The sequence below is a fragment of the Carcharodon carcharias genome, chromosome 3 (assembly GCF_017639515.1).
Source record: "Carcharodon carcharias isolate sCarCar2 chromosome 3, sCarCar2.pri, whole genome shotgun sequence".
NCBI classification, from domain to species: Eukaryota; Metazoa; Chordata; class Chondrichthyes; order Lamniformes; family Lamnidae; genus Carcharodon; species Carcharodon carcharias.
The window spans coordinates 127,821,094-127,843,533 of record NC_054469.1 but is presented as its reverse complement, the minus strand read 5'-3'; the positions used below and the strand labels follow the sequence as shown (position 1 = coordinate 127,843,533).

Sequence of the window (22,440 nt, the reverse complement as noted above, 5' to 3'; positions counted from 1 at the left end):
TTATTTGACCAATCTTCATTATACCAAAGCTCAATCCTAATTGCATCTAATATCAGTAAGTGCACAACTTCCAGTGGGAACTATAACTGACTTTCTCCTTCCCAGAGCTGGGCTGCTGAGTCCAATTATGTCGCATAGTGCATTTATACGTGGAGTCATTGAGAAAGTCTATATTTGTATTCTTTAAGTATTATAATTACAACATTTATATTCCTTACATTGAAGTTACATTTAAAAGTCAAATGTCTTTACTAGATGTTTAAAGAAACAGAATGTATTAGTGAGTTTAAATAAAAATAAATTACTATCACTGTATAGGAGAGTATTATTTATACTATATTATTGTTGTAAAATGTTTTTTATCTGAGAAACCTGTGGATCCATGGTGAATTGGTGTCCCATACAACAGCTTATATTTATATAATGACTTAAACATGATGAAATGTCCCAAGGCACTTCACAGGGGCATTAAGAAAAAGAAGGACACCAAGTCACATAAGGAGATTTTACATCAAATGACAAAAAGCTTAGTCCAAGAGGTAGGTCTTAAGGAGTGTCTCAAAGGAGGAAAGTGGGGTAGGGTGGCGGAGAAGTATTAAGAGGTATTCCAGAGTTTAGGGCCTAGGTAATTGAAGGCATGGCCACCAATGGTAGAGCAATTAAAATTGGTGATATATAAAAGCCCAGAATTAATGGAGCGCAGTCATCTCAGAGGGTTGTGGGGCTAGAGGAGATTACAGAGTGAGGAAGGCATGAGGTGAAGGAAGGATTTGAAAACAAGGATAAGAATTTTAAAAGCAAGACATTTTTGTTTGACTAGGAGCCAATGTAGGTCAGCAAGCAGAGGGGTGATTGTGGAACAAGACGTGCTGCAAGTTAAGACATGGGTAGCAGAATTTTGGATGACCTCAAGTTAACAATGTACAATGTGGGAGACCAGCCAGAAGTGCATTGGAGTAGTCAAGTCTCAAAATAATGAAGGCACGAGTGAGGGTTTCAGCAGCAGATGAGCTGAGACAGGGGCAAAATTGGGTGATGGTACAGAGTTGGAAATAGATATTCTTAGTGATGGTACAAATATGAGTTCAGCAACTCATCTCGGAATCAAATATAACATCTGTGAACAAACTGGCTTAATCTCAGACTGTTGCCAGGGAGAGGGGAGTCAGTAGCTAAGGAACGGAGTTTTGAGGGGGAACCAAAACTAACAGCCAGTGTTCCCAATATTTAATTGGAGGAAATTTCTGCTCATCCGGTACTGGATGCCAGAAAAGCAGTGTGATAATTTAACAACAATGGAAGAGTCAAGAGAGGTGATGGAGATGAATGTTGTCAGCATAAAGTGAAAACTATGCAAGACATGAAGCAATGAGATAAAGCAAATATTGTGGTGATTTTAAAGCTGTTCTAAACTGCTTTTATTGGGTGGAGGTAAGACTCACTTGGTAGTATTATGAAATATCTGATATTGCATACTTTCAACAATGTGACAGACTGACAGACGCCGCATTGTGTGAAACTGAAAATATGTAAACAATATTATGTAAAAATAATTTTAATAACTAGTTTGATACAATTTGTAAATTTAATTTGGATTGATATTAGAGCCATTATCACAGATGTAATTAAAGATAAATGGGTTACAATCAAAAGAATGATTGCTGATTAAAATTAGCAGTAATGCACTGTATGGATTTACAAGTCATGTACATTTAATGCACAACTTTGGAAATTCACCATATGTCATATATGACAGGAGGGTTCTGTTTCTTTAAGGGGCGTTACAAAGGAAATATTTCACCATGTGAAACACGAGACGTGTGAAATTTGAAACTGACCTAATTTGCATATGCCACACTTCTATGTGTGTGATCTGGCCTGCTATTGGTTACCAGAATATGTGTGTATGTTTCCATTCTCAAGCTACACTGTTTCCACTTGAACGAATGCCAAGGAGCTTTATAAAAAGGGAAGCACAGAAAATCCTCGTTAAAATCTGCAGTGTTACACAACCTGGTCTTCATTCTGAGAGTCCTGGAGCCATGATCTCACAGTCGCTTGATTGCACTTTCTTTGTGATATCATGCATCTTTCTCAAATGCTGTTTTGCTTTTGACAAGGGCGATGGACAAACTAAAAATGATGCTACAGAAATATTTTACAATCACAAGGTACTACAACATGATAATCCGAGTAATTTAACATTAAATCAGGCAAGGAACGGAGGACGGCAACCTAACCCTTCAGATTTGAATCTTAATGGTATGTTTTATATGCTTTAAAGAATATTCTCTTTGCTTTCAAAGTTTTTCTGTTACAGGCATGTCCAACTAATAGAATGACGTTGTTAGACTCATAAGTTACAGGACTTTATTTTTCCATAAATTAGGTTTATCTTTACACACAAAAGTACAAAGTTGCATGTTTCTATCACGTGGTTTATTAATATAAACATATAGTATAAGTAAACATCTTCATACATTTAAGCTAATTTAATATAGGAAAAGTTTATGATTCATTAAATAATGCATGTAAAAAGGAAGGGTTTAAAAATTAAAAAATAATTGAACGAGAACTAAGAATAGAGGTACCAATGCTTTGCATGAAAATGTAATCACAGTTTCTGCAATGTACAGTTTCCAGGAAATTCCACTGAGATCTAAATTTTAAAACGTTTCTATAACTCCAAAATACTTATTATAGTTATTCTTCTCGGTGTTTTTCAAACATAAACCAGCTTTTGGGCAGGTTTGTGAGAAGCAAACATGCATTCTGATCAATGTACAAAGATTTCAAAAAGCATTTCAACGTTCAGCTAATTTTTAGTTACAGTTACTAGGATTACATGTACTATCATGTTGGCTAAACTTGAAATCAACCTATTTCTGCATTGCCTTCAAAGGAACTGCCAGCATATATATGGGACTGCTTCTGCCAGAGATGTCGGCAGAATTTCAGTGAATTTCACATGGTGTTCAAATTCAGATTGATGCATCAATATAAGCCAAATCAAAAAGAGCAATTGCTGTGATTTATTTTCATAGCTACTAAATTTGATTAATTTTCCAACAATATGTTTTTATATTAGGGTAGGCCACATTCAGATTAAGTATTTACTTAAAGACAACTTGATAAGCCATGCAAAACACGTAGGACAATAGAAAAGCAGAACATGAATAAATATATTTATTGTTAAAGTATTTTCTTTTGTGCTTTTAATAACTTTCAAAGTGGAAAGAGCTTGGAAAATAACAAGCAAAATAAATAGAGTCCAACCAATGCTTGACATTCACCCCACATTGCAAAAATCAGTTAAAAGTTTCATGGCTATTTGGTTACAAGCCAGTCTTGGATATTAGAACCAATATATGAAAAATATGTCTTTGTACTTCAATAAAGGGCTCAAATATATAGTGGAACAGATTTTTTAAAGCATTTCCCCATTCATATATGTGAGAAAGTTAAATGTTTGTTCTGGATTTGATAATTAGAAAAACTGTTTTGAGTTTTAAAACAACACCACTCCCAGAAAAAAATTACCATTCAAGGACCATGATGAACATTCTCAAGCAACTGAGAATTTTATGCTTAAGATTTATGGTGGCTCTTACTAGTGAATCTTCTTTTGGGGTTTATACTGAAAGTGAATTCTATGTAAAATATAACTTGTTCTCTTTGAAATGTAGATCGATCTCAAGTTGGCTGTCGTGAGCTGAGATCAACCAAATACATTTCTGATGGTCTGTGTACAAGTATTAATCCAGTGAAGGAGTTAGTGTGTGCTGGGGAGTGCTTACCGGTGCCAGTACTTCCCAACTGGATTGGAGGTTATGGCAGGAAATACTGGAGCAGGAGGAACAAACAGGAGTGGCGCTGTGTGACTGACAAGACTCGGACTGAGAGGATTCAGCTCCAATGCCAGAATGGTGGGACACGAACCTACAAAATCACTGTAGTTACTTCATGCAAATGCAAGAGATACACACGGCAGCATAATGAATCAAGCAAAACCAACATTGAAGAGGCATTGCCAGCAAGCAAGAGAAGATCCAGAGGCAAAAAAAGATCCCGTAAGATTCATCGAGAGGAAACCAAGAATAAAGTAAATTGGCATGAATTGGAAGATAAACAGTGATTATCTTTTGTCACCATATGAACTGTATTTTGCAAAGTGGACTTCCTTTGTTGGTGTTCTGCATTTATTAAAACAAGCTTATTCCATATGAGTTAGGTATGATTAATTAAAGAAGGATTAGTGCTATGGTCCAGCAGATAAATATTACCCATCAGGACTCCTGAGTGAAAACATGTATGCTCAGAACCCTGGATACATTAATGTTTTCAATAGCTTTCCTTGCTGTGCACCTTTCACTTAGAAATGACTTCAGAAAAAAGACAGTGGCACCACTTTTGGATGCCTAATAGAACAAAAGTTTAATAAATGGATGTAGAATAATTAAGTTATTCAACAATGATTAAAATTAATCCAGATTACAGTTCCCACTGTTTGTATAAATCAAGCTTGGAATTATTTTGGTTCCAATTATTCTGGTGAATTGTATATTTCATCAGATTAATTGGTAACAGTTTATGTATATAGATATTTTTGGGCAAAATTCTAATCTGCCTGGGACCACACCTATGATACTAAATATGTTAATTTCAAATCTTTTGTGCATTTATAAATGTACATCACTGGATTTATCTTTAATGCAGAACAAGAGGTAATACAAGTGTACAAAGTAAATACATCTGGTCAATGATGAAAGTTCAACTTATTAAACCTACACCCTCCCAGTAGAAAGTTGTACCCATTTCTGTTGTCCATATGGTAATAAGGTTCATTAACATGAAAACTATCAAGCCCTCAACTTTTAAGGCAACAAGACCCAAGTGTTTATTTAATGGATGAGAACTATATAAGCTGATTCTCTTTTTAAATCTGATGGAGGAGGCGTATATTTCAGCAGTTAAAAGAGCATTTGTTATCTATTTATTTTTTCAATGTAGTTATTTAATAAGCAGTTACCTTTGGCACTAGAGAATTATTCAGCATAAGTTGTTATGGTTTTATCATGTATCTAAAAATATTTTCAAGCTTTGTATTGGAGATCAGAATATAAATGTAGATAATGTAGTGTACACTTTGAACAGCTAATAGCATTATGGCTATTCAAATTTTCCAGCTTTATCTTAGGCTTTCTTGTTGCAGGGCTTGAAGAGTATGCTCTAAAATTAGCTTTACTTAATCAATAAATGAAATGCAAAGGTGTTTATCTTCTATAGAAATCCACTACTCTGATTTAAACAATTTTTTTGTCTTTTAGTGTCTTCCACTGATGTAATGTACTTCCTCACAAGAATAAAATTATGGGAAATAAATCAATAAAGTCACAGTTTCTCTATCTATTTCATCCATACATTCATCTGTTCTAATTATATGCACTAGCAAGCCCTAGCCCTGCAGCCATTGAAAAGCCAGCCACATATGGCTGATCTGGTAGGTAGACACCTGTTGTGAGTCCCCCTAAGAGTGATGTGGTGCTGTCTTTGAAGCCTGGCACTGATGACTGTGAGTGCTGACCGAAGCAAGGTAGGCAAACAAACCTTGAAGCCCCAAGCGAAGTGCAGCCCTCTAAGTGCACATCGCTTATGTGCTGTTGTGAAACATGTTGGTGTGTTTTCCCACTGGCGTGGGTGGACGATCCTGCGAGGGTGGATGAGTCCAGCGGGCTGGCCTAATAATAATATGCTGATGTATTACAATGAGTTTCCCGACGTCTGATGGCAGGGAACTCAGCCTGCCATGGGTGAGCTGAGCAGACGATCGTGAACTGGCTTCATGCCATCATGAAACTGATCACACCATATTGTCTGCTCATGCCACCAAACATGCCCCACACCAGTGGGCAGGGAAAATCCCAAGCATTAACTCCTGTTTCTCTCCATAGATGCCAACTGACCTGATGAGAATTTTCAGCATTTTCTGTTTTTATTCTGATTCAGGCTCTCTTCCACTGAGTCCCTGTAACCCAGGAGGAAAGGTATGGTGTGGAAGTTACTCTGAGCTACCTGTGGTAACACTTCCATTGAAGATGTAGCCTGGGTCAGTGCATCTCTTACCACTAATGAAGGATGTACATCTGCACAGAGGTTTCACCATCGTCATAGATAGATCCTTGTTTGCCTTCACCATTTCTTACCTCTTTTCTTGTCCCACTCTTAATAAGAGGATGTTCATATATCTGGCTTCACGTGTCAATATTTACATGGTGCTCATAAAGAAAAACAGTGCATAGTCACAGGAAGAAGGCACTCCAGTGATGCACTCAGTGCTCTGTCCGACACAGTGGCTCTGCGCTTAACCAGTGATACGTGGGTTCTCCCCTTGTGGCTGCGGAGGAGGTGGAGGCAAACTGCTCACTTGCCTCTGTCTGTGATGAAATGCATGTGGTGGTTTACCTCATCTTGGACATGTCACTAGAGGAACCTCCAGAGGCTGCTGCATTTGCATCATTGCAGGGGTAACTTCCATTACTGGGCCCTGTTTCACAGATGCTCCTGTTGTCAAAAGGGCCAAGCAGGTTGAAGATGATGATGGCGCCCCATAATGGATGGTACTGCCATCCTGTTCATAACTGCCTCAGCTCTTGGATGGTGCTGGGATGGCTGGAGGGGAGCACCAGATAGGGTGCAACTGGCATTCCTTCCAAAAATATTTGTGCCACAACACCACTAGGCCAAGGCGACAGTATGTGGCATGCATCCTGTGAATATCAGTGCACAGTTCCTGCATGCACTCTGAGTGCTGTCACATATGATTCTCTATGATGTTCACACTCTCAATGGAGAGGCTGATAAGCTCAAAGACCTGAGCCTTGATGGCACACATGAGCTTGATGGATTCCTCCATTCTCAGCCTGTGACCAAGCACTGCCTTAGGGATCTCTAAATGTAGGAGCACTGGTCTAAGTAGAGACCCCTTTCCTGCAACACTTGAAGCCCTGCATCTGTGTCCAGCAGAGTAGGGCTATGTCTATCCTCCATCCTCCAAGGGGCTTACAGTTGCTCTGCTTCTGGTATATCCTCCTGCATATTAATGCCATGCTCGTCATCCAGTGCTACCCTATTGAAACGGATGGATGGACCCACTGATGTGACTGGTGGTGCATGTGCTTGGAAGATATGATGGTGCTTCTTCTGGGCTCTGATGTGGATGCACTTGCTCTGATAATGATAAAGGAATTGGTCTCATTGTCTTGACCTCTTAGACATGTCAGAGGTATAAAACGAGATCTGGGGAACTAGTCTTGGAGGACAGAAACCTCTGCACGCACTGAGATTTCATAATGTAACTCAGTCTACGGAATGCTGTCAGATGACCCCTTAGTGAATGCATTGCACACTTTAATCACCATCTCCACGACGGTTGCCCATTTCACTTTGCCTGACTTCCTCATGATCAGTGACCCTGGTGATGTCCATGGCTCCCTCCTCCTTGGCAGTGATAACAGGAAGGTAAGGAACCTCTCCTCGTGTCTGGACCCTCTCCTGGGAAATATGAGCTCGTGCAAGGACAAGAAAGAGTTTTGCTAAGGCGCTGCTGGCCTTGATGGCCAAAGCCAGCTGCTCCCATTCAATAGAGGCTGCATGATTCAGTGCTGGATGGTCCTCGGTAGCATGGCTTTGAGCTGCTTATCCCAGTCTCTTGCTGATATTTTCTAAAGAGCCATGCTTACAAATGAAGGATGATTCACGATTATGCATCAAAGTGGCTTAATTGTCCACATATTGGATAATATTGTAGAAATTAATTTGGAACTTGTGTGTAAGGATGGAAGTTTTTAATATAATTTGCGCACAGGATAGTAGATATAGTTCTCCTGAATTCATGAATGTCATTTTATTACTTTTTAAGTTTAATGCCTTAAAGCATTGTTTTTAACGACAAAAGTCAGGTTTTTTTTGCTACTCATGGGACAGAATTTTTCTGTTGGTGTGCAGGGGCAGGATCCACACGTCAGTGCGTAAAATGACATGCGGTGATGTTGGGCGTGTATCCCGACGTCATCACGCGCCATCACGATATTTCGGTGGGCGGGTGTGCGACGATGTCCGTTGTGTGCCTGCCATTAATTAATGGGCCACTTAAAGCCCTTGAGGCTCCAATTGACCTGGATTTTAAGGCGACGAGCTGAAGATCGCACGGGCGCAACGGGCAGGCGGGTATTAGAAATTTGTATGAAGCTCATCCACGGGTGTATGAAGAGAGCTCAGTGAATCCAGACATTTAAAAGTTACTGCTCAGAAGTTAGTGAAACTTGCCTGTGTGAGGTGAGAAAGTTGCAAACACATTGCAGCTGCTTGGACTGGACTCATAATCTTCAGCTCAGCACTTTTCAGTGAGGGTTTGTTTTGGGGCCTGTAGGTTTCAGGAAGCCTCCCTGAGCCTGGGAATAGGAGGTGATCTCTCCACTGGAGGCACCTCATCTGAAGAGGAAGGGAGGGCTAGAAGGAGGAGCAGGCCAGGAGTGCACATTCAGCCTGCAGGGGAGCTACCTTTGGGAGAACAGGCACAGGCACAGGGGTGCAGGGCCAAGAGGAAGTCCAAGGCGCAAGGGGCCATAGAAGATGCCAATATCCTGCTGCCAGGGTAAGCAGAAGGCGAAGCACCTACCTCAATATGTCTGAGGTGCAGTGCCGAAGGAGGCTCTGTCTGTCAAGGGAGACAGTCAACTATATCTGTCAGATGATTGGTCCAGAGATCTCAGCTAACTGTGTGGGTGGACGCCCCATGCCCATGGCTCTAAAGGTCAGAGCTGCCCTCAACTTCTATGCCTCCGGCTCTTTCCAGGGGTCGGTAGATGATCTTTATGGTGTCTCTGAATTAGCTGTCCACACTTGTGTCAAGCAGATCACAAACACTCTGTTCAGGCGTGAATTGACCTTCATCCACTATCGGTGGGATGAGGCCAGCCAGACAGAGCGAGCCAGAGGCTTCGCAGCCATTGTTGGCTTCCCCCGCATCCAGAGTGCTATAGGCTGCACGCGTGTGGCTATCAAGGCACCAGCAGGTGAGCCCGGTGCCTTCATCAACAGGAAGGGCTTCCACTCCATGAACGTGCAGATAGCGTGTGATCACTGGATGCTGATTCTGCAAGTCTGTGCAAGGTGCCCAGGCAGCTCCCATGACGCCTACATCCTCAGACACTCGCAAGTTCCAGAACTCATCAGTGCTAAAGCCCGGCTGTATGAATGGCTGCTGGGTGACAAGGACTATCCCCTCAGAAGGTGGCTCATGACGCCTCTCCACCATCCAAGAACAGAAGCTGAGCAGCGGTGCAATAGGAGCCACGGCTCCACAAGGATTGTGTTGGAGAGAGCTGTCGGTCTTCTCAAAATGCGCTTCAGATGCCTGGACTGTTCGGGGGGTGCACTCCAATATCCCCCATATCAAATGTCGCTGATAGTGGTTGCATGCTGCACTCTCCACAATCTGGCACTGCAAAGGGGGGACGCTGTGGATAAAGAAGATGTAGACGGAGTAGCTGCGTCTGAACACGATGAGTCCAGCAGTCAGTCCGAGGATGAGAACGCACAGAGAAATGATGAGGGGCACGCGCTGACCCGGGCATAATCCATGGAGGCAGGGACACCCGGGGTGCTTGAATCCATAGAACATTTAGCTAGCACAGCACATATGGATCTCCAACGCAAGCCTGGACTGTAGCAAAAACAGAATTACCTGGAAAAACTCAGCAGGTCTGGCAGCATCGGTGGAGAAGAAAAGAGTTGACGTTTCGAGTCCTCATGACCCTTCAACAGAACTGAGCGAATATAAGGAGAGGGGTGAAATATAAGCTGGTTTAAGGTGAGTGGGGTGGGGGGGGAGGAGAAGAGAAGTTGGTTGGGGGGGTGGTTGGTGTGGTTGTAGGGACAAGCAAGCAGTGATAGGAGCAGATAATCAAAAGATGGCACAGACAAAAGAACACAGAGGTGTTGAAGGTGGTGATATTATCTAAACGAATGTGCTAATTCAGAATGGATGGTAGGGCACTCAAGGTACAGCTCTAGTGGGGGTGGGGTGGAAAGACTAGCAGGGCATAAAAGATTTAAAAATAATGGAAATAGGTGGGAAAAGAAAAATCTATATAAATTATTGGAAAAAGCAAAAGGAAGGGGGAAGAAACAGAAAGGGGGTGGGGATGGAGGAGGGAGTTCAAGATCTAAAGTTGTTGAATTCAATATTCAGTCCGGAAGGCTGTAAAGTGCCTAGTTGGAAGATGAGGTGCTATTCCTCCAGTTTGCGTTGGGCTTCACTGGAACAATGCAGCAATCCAAGGACAGACAGGTGGGCAAGAGAGCAGGGTGGAGTGTTAAAATGGCAAGCGACAGGGAGGTTTGGGTCATCCTTGCGGACAGACCGCAGGTGTTCTGCAAAGCAGTCGCCCAGTTTACGTTTGGTCTCTCCAATGTAGAGGAGATCATATTGGGAGCAATGAATGCAGTAGACTAATTTGGGGGAAATGCAAGTGAAATGCTGCTTCACTTGAAAGGAGTGTTTGGGCCCTTGGACGGTGAGGAGAGAGGAAATGAAGGGGCAGGTGTTGCATCTTTTGCATGGGCATGAGGAGGTGCCATAGGTGGGGGTTGAGGATTAAGGGGTGATGGAGGAGTGGACCAGGGTGTCCCGGAGGGAATGATCCCTACGGAATGCCACCGGGGGGGTGAAGGGAAGATGTGTTTGGTAGTGGCGTCATGCTGGAGTTGGCGGAAATGGCGGAGGATGATCCTTCGAATGCGGAGGCTGGTGGGGTGATAAGTGAGGACAAGGGGGTCCCTATCATGTTTCTGGGAGGGAGGAGAAGGCGTGAGGGCGGATGGGTGGGAGATGGGCCGGACATGGTTGAGAGCCCTGTCAACGACCGTGGGTGGAAAAGGAAGAAGGAGGACATGTCAGAGGAACTGTTTTTGAAGGTAGCATCATCAGAACAGATGCAACGGAGGCGAAGGAACTGAGAGAATGGGATGGAGTTCTTACAGGAAGCGGGGTGTGAGAAGCTGTAGTCGAGGTAGCTGTGGGAGTTGGTAAGCTTGTAATGGATATTGGTGGACAGTCTATCACCAGAGATTGAGACAGAGAGGTCAAGGAAGGGAAGGGAAGTGTCAGAGATGGACCAGGTGAAAATGATGGAGGGGTGGAGATTGGAAGCAAAATTAATAAATTTTTCCAAGTCCCGACAAGAGCATGAAGCAGCACTGAAGTAATCATCGATGTACCGGAGAAAGAGTTGTGGAAGGGGGCCGGAGTAGGACTGGAACAAGGAATGTTCCACATACCCCATAAAGAGACAGGCATAGCTGGGGCCCATGCGGGTACCCATAGCCACACCTTTTATTTGGAGGAAGTGAGAGGAGTTAAAGGAGAAATTGTTCAGTGTGAGAACAAGTTCAGCCAGAGGGAGGAGAGTAGTGGTGGATGGGGATTGTTCGGGCCTCTGTTCGAGGAAGAAGCTAAGGGCCCTCAGACTATCCTGGTGGAGGATGGAGGTGTAGAGGGATTGGACGTCCATGGTGAAGAGGAAGCGGTTGGGGCCAGGGAACTGGAAATTGTTGATGTGACGTAAGGTGTCAGAGGAATCAGGGATGTAGGTGGCAAGGGACTGGACAAGGGGAGAGAGAAAGGAGTCAAGATAACGAGAAACGAGTTCCATGGGGCAGGATCAGGCTAACACAATCGGTCTGCCGGGACAGTTCTGTTTGTGGATTTTGGGTAGGAGGTAGAAGCGGGCCGTCCGAGGTTGGGCGACTATCAGGTTGGAAGCTGTGGGAGGAAGATCTCCAGAGGAGATGAGGTCTGTGACAGTCCTGGAAACAATGGCTCGATGTTCAGTGGTGGGGTCATGGTCCAGGGAGAGGTAGGAGGAGGTAGAGGTCAATGCGCCAGACAACAACAGCACCGGCCCATATCCCACATATTCGCCCTCACGCCTTCTTCTCCCTCCCAGAAACATGATAGGGTCCCCCTTGTCCTCACTTATCACCCCACCAGCCTCCGTATTCAAAGGATCATCCTCCGCCATTTCCGCCAACTCCAGCATGATGCCACCACCAAACACATCTTCCCTTCATCCCCCCCCGGCGGCATTCTGTAGGGATCGTTCCCTCCGGGACACCCTGGTCCACTCCTCCATCACCCCCTAATCCTCAACCCCCACCTATGGCACCTCCCCATGCCCACGCAAAAGATGCAATACCTGCCCCTTCATTTCCTCTCTCCTCACCGTCCAAGGGCCCAAACACTCCTTTCAAGTGAAGCAGCATTTCACTTGCATTTCCCCCAACTTAGTCTACTGCATTCATTGCTCCCAATGCAGTCTCCTCGACATTGGAGAGGCCAAACGTAAACTGGGCGACCTCTTTGCAGAACACCTGCGGTCTGTCCGCAAGAATGACCCAAACCTCCCTGTCGCTTGCCATTTTAACACTCCACCCTGCTCTCTTGCCCACATGTCTGTCCTTGGATTGCTGCATTGTTCCAGTGAAGCCCAACGCAAACAGGAGGAACAGCACCTCATCTTCCGACTAGGCACTTTACAGCCTTCTGGACTGAATATTGAATTCAACAACTTTAGATCTTGAACTCCCTCCTCCATCCTCACCCCCTTTCTGTTTCTTCCCCTTTCCTTTTGCTTTTTCCAATAATTTATATAGATTTTTCTTTTCCCACCTATTTCCATTATTTTTAAATCTTTTATGCCCCACTAGTCTTTCAACCCCACCCCCACTAGAGCTGTACCTTGAGTGCCCTACCATCCATTCTTAATTAGCACATTCATTTAGATAATATCACTACCTTCAACACCTCTGTGTTCTTTTGTCTGTGACATCTTTTGATTATCTGCTCCTATCACTGCTTGCTTGACCCTACAACCACACCAACCACCCCCCTCCAACTTCTCTTCTTCCCCCACCACCTTAAACCAGCTTATATTTCACCCCTCTCCTTATATTCGCTCAGTTCTGTTGAAGGGTCATGAGGACTCGAAACGTCAACTCTTTTCTTCTCCACCGATGCTGCCAGACCTGCTGAGTTTTTCCAGGTAATTCTGTTTTTGTTTTGGATTTCCAGCATCCGCAGTTTTTTGTTTTTATCCTTGAACTGTAGCCTCCATCCTGGAGACCGTAGTGCAAAATCTGTCTGAATAGGAGCATTGACAATGGGCCCAGTCAACAAATGTAAATAACACACAAATCACTCATCAAATCTCAGGAACCTATGCACCTGCCTGAGAAAGGGGGGGACCCCCAGCCATTTTAGACAACATAAATTTAATGCTGTAACAAAAGTCTCTTGACGTAACAGAAATAAAATGGTGTTGCATTTCACACACCGTCAGAAGGAACTCATGGGGGGACAACAAAAAACCATCAGTGATGAACCCAGGGTGTCCCTAAGGTGCCTTCATTTTATATTTGCAGGTGCTACATCTTTGTGGTGCCCCCTCGCTGGCACTAGCATCTGAAACAGCCTGCTCTCTCTGATGTCCTGTTAGCCTCGATGACCTTGGTGGATGTCAAGCCTGTGCTGGCCCCACCTGGGAGGGAGCTGCCAGCTCCACAACTGGCATCTCCCCAGTCGTCTCAGCCTCATTGGGTGCCATGGTTACTGGCGGAGGGGCAGAGGAGCTGTCGCTCTCATCCAAAGCGCCCTGAAAGGCGCCAGCAGAGATGACAGGCAGCGGCTCTGCCGACATGAGGTCCATTCAGCCCTCCCTGCTCACCGTAGATGGATGGGCACCAAGGTGGGATACCTGGAGCCCAAACCACCGCCCACATGGGCACTGACCACATGAGGTCAATGTCCCTGTGAGGGATTGCAGGTCCGAGGAACCCCTGATCCTGTCCCTGGAGCTGCCTCTCCATGGAGGAAGCTTGGCGCTGAGCAATGAGGCTCAGTGCATCGGCTACAGTCCATGTAGACTCCTCCAGCACTGACACCAAGCCAAGCATAGCCTCATGTATGTCCACCAGATGGTCCCGCACACCTGGCCACATCTCATCAGTTTGCTGCATCGCCGACGACTCCAGAAGCTCATCATCAGCCAAGGACTGAGCATATGCCTGGGACCCTGAAGTCCTCCGACTGCTGACGCCATCGGCAATCTCTGTCTCTGCCAGCTCCTCCAGCGACTGTGAAGTGCCTTCACTGCTGTGACCTGGGACACTCGCCGAAGATATGATGCTCACCGAGGTGCCAGTATCTGTGCTGGTGCCTGTCTGGCAAAGATGGTGTGATGCTTCTGATCGTGCAACTTCATGCCTCTCAGGTGTCAGAGGGGGTCCCTGCTGCTCTGGCTCCTGGCCCTGCGCCGCTGATGCTGAAAGGAAGAGTAAGGACATTCAATCAGTTAGCCTGCGGACAATGTCAATGTACATGCCTGTCCCCCGGATCATCATTCCACAAGCAGTGGGCAAGCCATGTTGGTTATGTCACTCACTCAACAATCAGCAATGGCATGGATGTTGGGAGGCCACTAGTGACGTATACCTGCCTGTGGAGCCCCAGCCTCTCCGGCTCCAATGGACTTGGGCGCGTGGTGCCTGTCCAGATCGAGAGCCTCCCGCTCAAAATGGTTAAGCAGCAAAATCTGGCCTGGCCCACTGCCAGTCCTGACCTCTTGGCATTGTTATGAGAATTCTTCTCCTGGAAATTAAAAATTAGCATCGATAAGTGATACTTGTACCATCAATCTCCTGGTGGCCGGCCCACCCCAAGCCCAGTTGCCCATTGCAGGGGTGCAGTGTCATCCTTCCCCCGATGCTGGCCAGCGCTCACACAAATATGCTAGATGTGTCCTCTCTTTCCCCCCTGCCCTTGGCCACACGCTGCCTTCATCACAGTTGGGAGCACGCAGTTTAACCTGCCGTAGTAAGGAGGCACAATGACGTGGAGCGCAGGGGGCAGCAGATCTATTTGTGCCACGCCACCTTGAACATCCCCTCACACCATGTCGTCACCCTGACTTCGACAAGTCCTGGAGTTCAAGCAGTGCACCTGGGTGTGGATCCTCCAGGTTGCCCCCATCACAGTCATGTGGGTCTCAGTCCACCACATACTGCGGGTGCAGAACCCATCTCATCACCACCCTCTCAGGCTGACGAACGCATAGGGAATATCTGGTGGCTCACCCAGCTTAGGACAAATACCATCAATGACTCATTGCACTCAGGCCACTCAGACATGGGTGGGGCATCAGTGGGGGAGAAGCTCACATGATGGGTGAAGTGAACGATGCCAACATGTTACTCACCCTTCCCATGCGCAGCAGGTCATTGAAGCGCTTGTGGCACTGGGTCCATGAGCACTGCACCACGTCATGGGAACTCGTGACTTCCACTACCTCCTCCCACGCATGCTTGGTCAAGTGAGGTGGCCTCCTCCTCCCTGGGGGACGAGCACCTTCCGCTACCAACTCCACAAAGAGGGCAGCAAGGCACTTGTCTGAAAACCTGGGCACACAGTGACCACCAGCCCTACCCTCCTACATGTCTAGCCTCGGTGTACCTTGGCCCCAACCTCTGGCCATGTACAGCAGCCTTGGAGCAGCTGCAGCTTGGCCTTTAAACAGGCCTCCGGGTCACCATTCGCCCTGACGACGATTGCCGATTGGCTTCCGCCCGCCCACTCCTGCTGTCCCCGGGAGTCGGCGAACACGCTGGGCAGGCCTTATTTGGCTCGCCCGCATAAAATGGCGGCGTGGTCCTGATCGCCACCACGACCGCCCATGCCTGCACCCACACACCCTGCCCGACATGGGTAAAATTCTCCCCATACAGGTGGGTGATAATGCCAGAGGGAGAAAAGAATTGTTGAGCTGTCAAGGAATTAGCTCATCCAACTAAAGTTTAATGTATATCTTTTCATTCTGGTTGCAATAGATATAACAATGGGAAATATAGGGGACCTGATTTCTCCAGATTGTCTTGCAGATATCTCAGATGTCCATCCACCCCCTCCTCTTATTGATGCCAGGAATTCACCTGTGTGTTCATTCACATTCAGAAAATAGTGAAATATTCCACAGATACATAAATAACCAAAGAAAAATCAGGATAGGAGTAGAGCTGCTAAGGGATATAATTGATAAACTCATAAGTAGTGAAATAGCAGAAATTTTAAATAATTACTTTGTCAGATAGATTATGTCCTCAAAAATTAAAAGAAGTTAATGAAGAAATAACAGAGGCCCTATTACATAGATATTAAAATTCATTAGAAAAGGGAATAGTGTTGTGGAGCCAAGCTTTGTATCGAAAATTACTTTATGTCTTTACTGGCTGAAAACCAATGAGTTTTAAAAGACTAAAACAGCAGCTGCTAAGATGGCTGCCAACAGTCAGGTGCCTTTTGTAAATTCTGCACAGGCTCAGAATTACCTCAAGTCTCAAGGGAAGTTCTTAGTTAAGCTACCATGGGCAGGGCACCTGCCCTTGAATAGGCATGCTGGAGACGGAACCACTTGTGGAACTTACCCCTCTTTCAGCCTGTGTATTAACACAAAGCTCAAAGCCCATGGACTCCCAGATTCACAGTCTCTGAGTTTGATATTTAAAAAAGAGAGCTGCAGGGAAACCAGTTTATCATAAGCAGATGTGAACAGGCTTCAGGCATTCCCCATTGTGTAGCAATGCCTTCTAACTTTGAATCATTTGTGTGGGCAATAGAGTTATGGATCATGTGGGTACACGATCAAAACTGACTTCAAATAAAAATCTCATTACTCCAAGAACCAGGGAGAAACAAACCAGTCTGGAAGTCAACAGAACAGTAGGGCCAGAGTACAGAAGGTTCCTAGCGAGAGGCCTCACCCTCGCCCCCCAATCCCCAGTCCTGATGCTGCTGCTAGAGGGGCTACCCCTCTGATTGCAGGGACCTACCTGTCTGGCCCCAGCAGAGAAAAAAAAAAATTCTGATTGCCCTGCAAGGGCATATCAAAATTTAGGCACTGTCTCATCCTCGTTGCAGCCTCAGTAGCAGCCATCTGTCATAAAGCTGCAGACCTGTTTTCGCCTGATTAGGCTGGCAGTGTGGTGAGCCATCCCATCGTCCTTAATTGAACAACAGGCCTAGGGGTGGCTGAATAGAGGCCTCCTCTGGGATGTTTGCCACTGTGGTCCTGTTGACTGTCTGTGCAGGCTTAGGACCTGCATATGGCCCTGACATTGGGACTTGCCCCCTTCTGAGAATATCCCAGGTATCGCTGCAGGGGAGTGGCAGTGGTTCCATGGAGGGCGAACCTACTGTCCTCTCTCAAGATGACAGCATTCATTCACCCACCACCATCATTCCGTCAGTGCCCCTGCTGTTGCTTGTCAGATAGCCAGCCCAGACAGCTGCCATCCATGTCGAGGTAATCTCATTCCAGGTCTTCTAGGGCAAGAGCACTGCAAGGTCATTCTGCAAGACCATTTACATCTTTCCCTCTGAAAGTCAGCAACCTTCCAGCACTCATGCTGCAGCCAATAGGGTAGCTCTAAGACAGGCAAAGGCAGAGGGAAGACAGGCATGAAGGGAATGCACAAGTGTGATTTGTTGATTTTTTATGTAATATGGAATGGTTTGATTTATAAAGTTGGTTTGGAATATTTGTTTTGTGGTGGCTTTTATTTTTGTGTTGTGACCAAGTGGATGTTGGTGATGTTCAGTAACAGGGAAAGGTGTGTCAGGTTTCTCAATCCCTTTGTCTAAACAAGTGTTGACAATAATATCATTATCAACCAGGTTAGCTGCTATCTTATGAGCTTAAGTCTTATTGGTGGTCTTGATCTGGCAGAAACTTACTTTCTGAGGAAATATTTACCTGTTTGATCCACTTGCTTACAAAATGGGCATGAGACCTGTTGGGTGTGTGAGGGAGTTACGGAGTTTTGTCTTGTTAGTTGAGGGTGAAACTGTCCGGTACTCCTGGAAGGAGGAAGAAGCAGTGCGCAGATGTGTGAATCTACAGGGAAATCCAAGGCTTGGGAAATTTCTGGCTTAATGGTTGCCAGAGTGCGTGACCTGAATTCAGTGCCATACCTCTGCTTCACTTGATGTGGTAGGCTAGGATGAATGAGTTGTAGCCAATATAGAACCACTATGTGCTCCAGTAAGGGTGCCATCTCTTCATCTTCAGCAAAGGCAGGTTGTGATGATCCCACTTTACAGCAAGAGGTTTTCCTCAAAGATGGCCATCACACATTGATACAGATTCTCATACCTTTCATCTGATTGTATTTTGAAATCAGCAAGGCCTAAGACCCATGGCCTGGAAGCCAGAATGCAGGTGGGATCTGCCATATTGAAGCAAGTGAGATTATTGCTTTAACTGTAGAGTTGCGTGATATAACAGGGCAGTAATTCACTATCTGTCCTAGCATCAGGTCCAATAAACTCACCTCTTATTGAGCGATGTGTCCCATCACTTTCTGCATCTCTGAATCCACAAAGGGGGTTAGTCTTGATTCTCTTCTCCCAGGTGATACCATCAACAAGGCAAGGGCAAAGTTAGGATTAAGTGTCAAAGTGTAATCAAGTTGAAGTGTCAATGATCAGAGAATTGACTGTCTTGATCTTCCCTTTAAGCACCACTGCTCTGGTGCCCGATGCAAGGCTGCCATAGTTTCCGCTGTTACTGTACTGCAATAGTGTGGACCAGGTTGAGGTCAATACTTGAGTATGTGCACCACATAAACTCACCAATTTCCTTTGATGAATAGTGTGAAAACATTCCACTGCTGCCCCCATGCTACTGGCCTGTGTTTACCTTCAGGTTGGCACATAAACTGGATTACAATGTCAACAGTGTTTAGATGAAAACATCGAGCTTTAATGCAACCATGAAATTGAGCTATATAAGCTCGCAAATGGCTGCACCTACATGGGAACTGGGCTCCCAGCCACCAGATGGCGATAACATATAATGGTGCTGTGGACGTGCTATATCTCTGAATTTACATTTGGCGCCTCCAAAGCGACTTTTGTGTAGTCAATGACACCCTGAAGCGTGGGAAAGCCTGCTTCCCATGTACTCACTCCACTTGCTTCTGTCTGGAGAAAAAGAATGTAATATATTCCCGTCAATGACCTTCCTTGTACAAGAGTGTATAGCAAATTATGAGATGTTGAAGATGTTGCCTGCTCCAGTCTGGAAGGGGCCTGGAGCAAGGAGGTTCATGGCCATGGTCACCTTTATAGCCATTGGCAACAGTGTCATCGCTCTGCTGAGGCTGCATATCTGCCTACAATTGGTGGCAGATTTCAGCAAGAACCTCCTTGGTTGCACAGAGTTCCCCTCTGAGTTTGAGGTAGAATTCCTCCCTGAAGAGCCTGAGTGGATTCCTGCTGAGAACCCTTCTCCTTCTCCTCCTTCTTCTAGCAACTTGCCCTCTGCTCTTTCTCCTTGTCATACTGCAGGTCAAGTGAGATACAAACTACCCATGATTGGGAGCAAAAGGCATGGGCAGAACTTGTGAATGAGAATCAAGGCTTTTACCGCATGCCACACCACTCCATGTAGAATTCAGAACTGTAAATAACAGTACAGACAGCCAAATACTTCTACTAACTCAGCAACAGGCAGCCGGAATCAATCAGCAACTAACCTGAAGCAGTTGATGATCCCTTTAAACAAGGCTGATGGGGATCCTTCCTGCTGCTGAATGCATGTTCAGCAATGTGAGGTTAAGAGGTGTTGGCTTGAATGCTGGGGTCAAAAATAACACTGCTGGGCTCAAATTAATATCACATGCTAATAGACATCACGATCTGCCTTCTCTGCATTCTTCTGGTATGCAATCCCAGGCCAATGCTAATATCCTCACTAAAATGGCTTCCAGCATGGCCCGCAAAATTGTGTGCATGTGGCAAGGACAGCATTTTGGACTTGAAATGGCCCCCATAGTGCTGAAAATACAGGCATTAAACAAGTAAATTTTGTGCTCACTATATTTGGATTTTCAAATTGCCTTTGATAAAGCATCACATAGTAAACTCATGACTAAGCGTGAACCATGTGGCGTTAGGGAACAAGTAGCATAATGGATAGCCACCTGCCTGGAAAACAAAAAATCAGTAGCCAAGGGATAAAGGTTCAGATTATTAGGTAAATTTGTATAGAACTTCAGTTAAAGCACATTTGTAGTATTACATACAGTATGCTAGCTAGAAATGTGAAAACGGATAGCAAGAGCTTCTACAGGTATTTAAAAAGGAAAAGAGTAAGTAATGTGAGTGTTGGTCCTCTAGAGAGTGACAGTGGGGAGTTAATAGTAGATAATAAGGAAATGGCAGAAGAAATGAACAAATATTTTGCTTCCGTGTTCACTATGGAGGATATAAAAAACATTCCAGTAATAGCTGTAAATAAATCAGGAGGTGAACGGGAGAAAGGAACTTGGTGAAAATGAAATCACTAGGTAAACGGTACTGAGCAAATTGATGGAGCTGCTGGCAGGCAAGTCTCCGGGTCCCAATGGACTACATCCTAGGATCTTAAAAGACGTGGTTAATGAGGTAGTTGATGTGCTGGTGTTAATTTTCCAAAATTCGCTTGATTCTGGAAAGGTTCCATCAGATTGGAAGGTAGCAAATATAACCCCTCTATTCAAGAAGGGAGGGAGGCAGAAAACAGGAAACTATAGGCCAGTTCGCTTGACGTCTGACGTGGGGAAGTTATTAGAATCTATCATTAAGGAAGTTATAGCTGGGCACTTGGGAGAGCTCAAAGCAATAGGTAAGAGTCAGCATGCTTTTGTGAAAGGAAAATCATGTTTAACCAATTTATTGGTGGTTTTTGAAGGCATAACATGCGCAGTGGATAAAGGGGAGCCTGTAGGTGTACTGTACTTGAATTTCCATAAGGCATTTGATAAGGTGCCACATCAAAGATTATTACAGAAAATAAAAGTGCATGGTGTAGTGGGTAATATATTGACATGGATAGAAGATTAGCTGGCCAGCAGAAAGCAGAGAATGCACATAAATGGGTCTTTTTCTTGTTGGCAGGATGTGACGAGTGGCGTCCCACGGGGATCTGTACTGGGGCCTCAATTTTTTCCGATTTACATCAATGACTTAGATGAGGGAAGTAGCTAAATTTGCAGATGACACAAAGATAGGTAGGAAAGTATGTTACGAAGAGGACATGAGGAGCTGACAGACGGATATAGATGGGCTGAGTGAGTGGGCAAAGATCTGGAAAATGGAGTTTAATGTGGGAAAATGTTCACTTTGGCAGGAAGAACAAAAAAGCAGAGTATTACTTAAATGGAGAACAGCTGCATAATTCTGAGGTGCAGAGGGATCTAGGTGTTCTAGTATGAATCACAAAAAGTTGGTATGCAGGTACAGCAAGTATTTATGAAGGCTAATAAAATGCTGTCCTTTATTATGAGGAATTGAACATAAAAGTAAGTATGTTATGCTTCAGTTATACAGGGCATTGGTGAGACTGCAGCTCGAATACTGTGTGCAGTTTTGGTCTCTAATTTAAGGAAGGATGTAAATGCATTGGAGGAGTTCAAAGGAGGTTTACTAGATTGATACCTAGAATGAGTGGGTTATGTTATGAGGAAATGTTGGGCAGACTGGGCTTGTTTTCACTGGAGTTTAGAAGAGTGAGGGATGATTTGATTGAAGTATACAAGATCCTGAATGACCTTGACAAGGTGAATGTCGAAAGGATGTTTCCTCTTGTGGTTGAGTCCAGAACTAAGGGGCACTGTTTTAAAATTCGGAGTTGCCCTTTTAGGACAGAGATGAGACATTTTTTCTCTTGGAAGGTTGTGCGACTTTGGAATTCTCTGCCTCAGAAGGTAGTGGAGGCAGGGTCATTGAATATTTTAAGTCAGAGGTAGATTGATTCCCTTACCTAACAAGAATCTAAGGTTATTGGGGTTAGATGTGAATGTGGAAATCAACACACAAAATCAGCCATGATCTTATTGAATGGTGGAGCAGACCTGAGGGGCTGAATGGTCTACTCCTATTCCTAATGTTCTTAGTTGAGGATTTAAAAGTTGAAACAGAGAACTATCATGGCAGCTAAAAGCATTGAAAATTTACTATATAGCTAATAGTTACTTTTAAATTAACAGAAAGTATCCAATTTCCCCACATACTCAATTTTATCAATCAGCTGGAGATATGTTGACCTGGTCTGAGCACGTGACATGTGATGATAAGCACTGGACTTGGATGTTGAAAACAAAGAGCATCACAAATTGCTCCATGTACATTCTTCAATCATGCAAGTGTACTGTTAATAAGAAGGCTTTGGATGACAGAGCCTGTAAGGCACACCGAGAGGCTGGGTATGAGAACACCTGCTTATGTATTTAGGGTAGCACTTACCAAGACTTGGTTGCAAGCAGGTGTTTTTGAAACACCATACTAAT

General features: G+C 44.8%; 1 protein-coding gene across 1 annotated transcript; it reads left to right on the top strand.

The window, feature by feature from the left end:
- The first annotated feature begins 2,007 nt into the window (after positions 1-2,007).
- sostdc1a (sclerostin domain containing 1a) lies at positions 2,008-5,382 on the top strand. Its single transcript, XM_041184434.1, has 2 exons — positions 2,008-2,262; positions 3,687-5,382. The coding sequence occupies exons 1-2, from the start codon at positions 2,043-2,045 to the stop codon at positions 4,133-4,135; spliced, it is 669 nt and encodes a 222-aa protein (XP_041040368.1). The 5' UTR covers positions 2,008-2,042; the 3' UTR covers positions 4,136-5,382.
- The last annotated feature ends 17,058 nt before the right edge of the window (positions 5,383-22,440 follow it).

Coding starts and splice junctions, on each gene's coding strand:
- sostdc1a (XM_041184434.1), top strand. CDS start 2,043: ATGATCTCACAGTCGCTTGATTGCACTTTCTTTGTGATATCATGCATC. Junction 2,263..3,686: donor TTCAGATTTGAATCTTAATG/GTATGTTTTATA, acceptor TTTGAAATGTAG/ATCGATCTCAAGTTGGCTGT.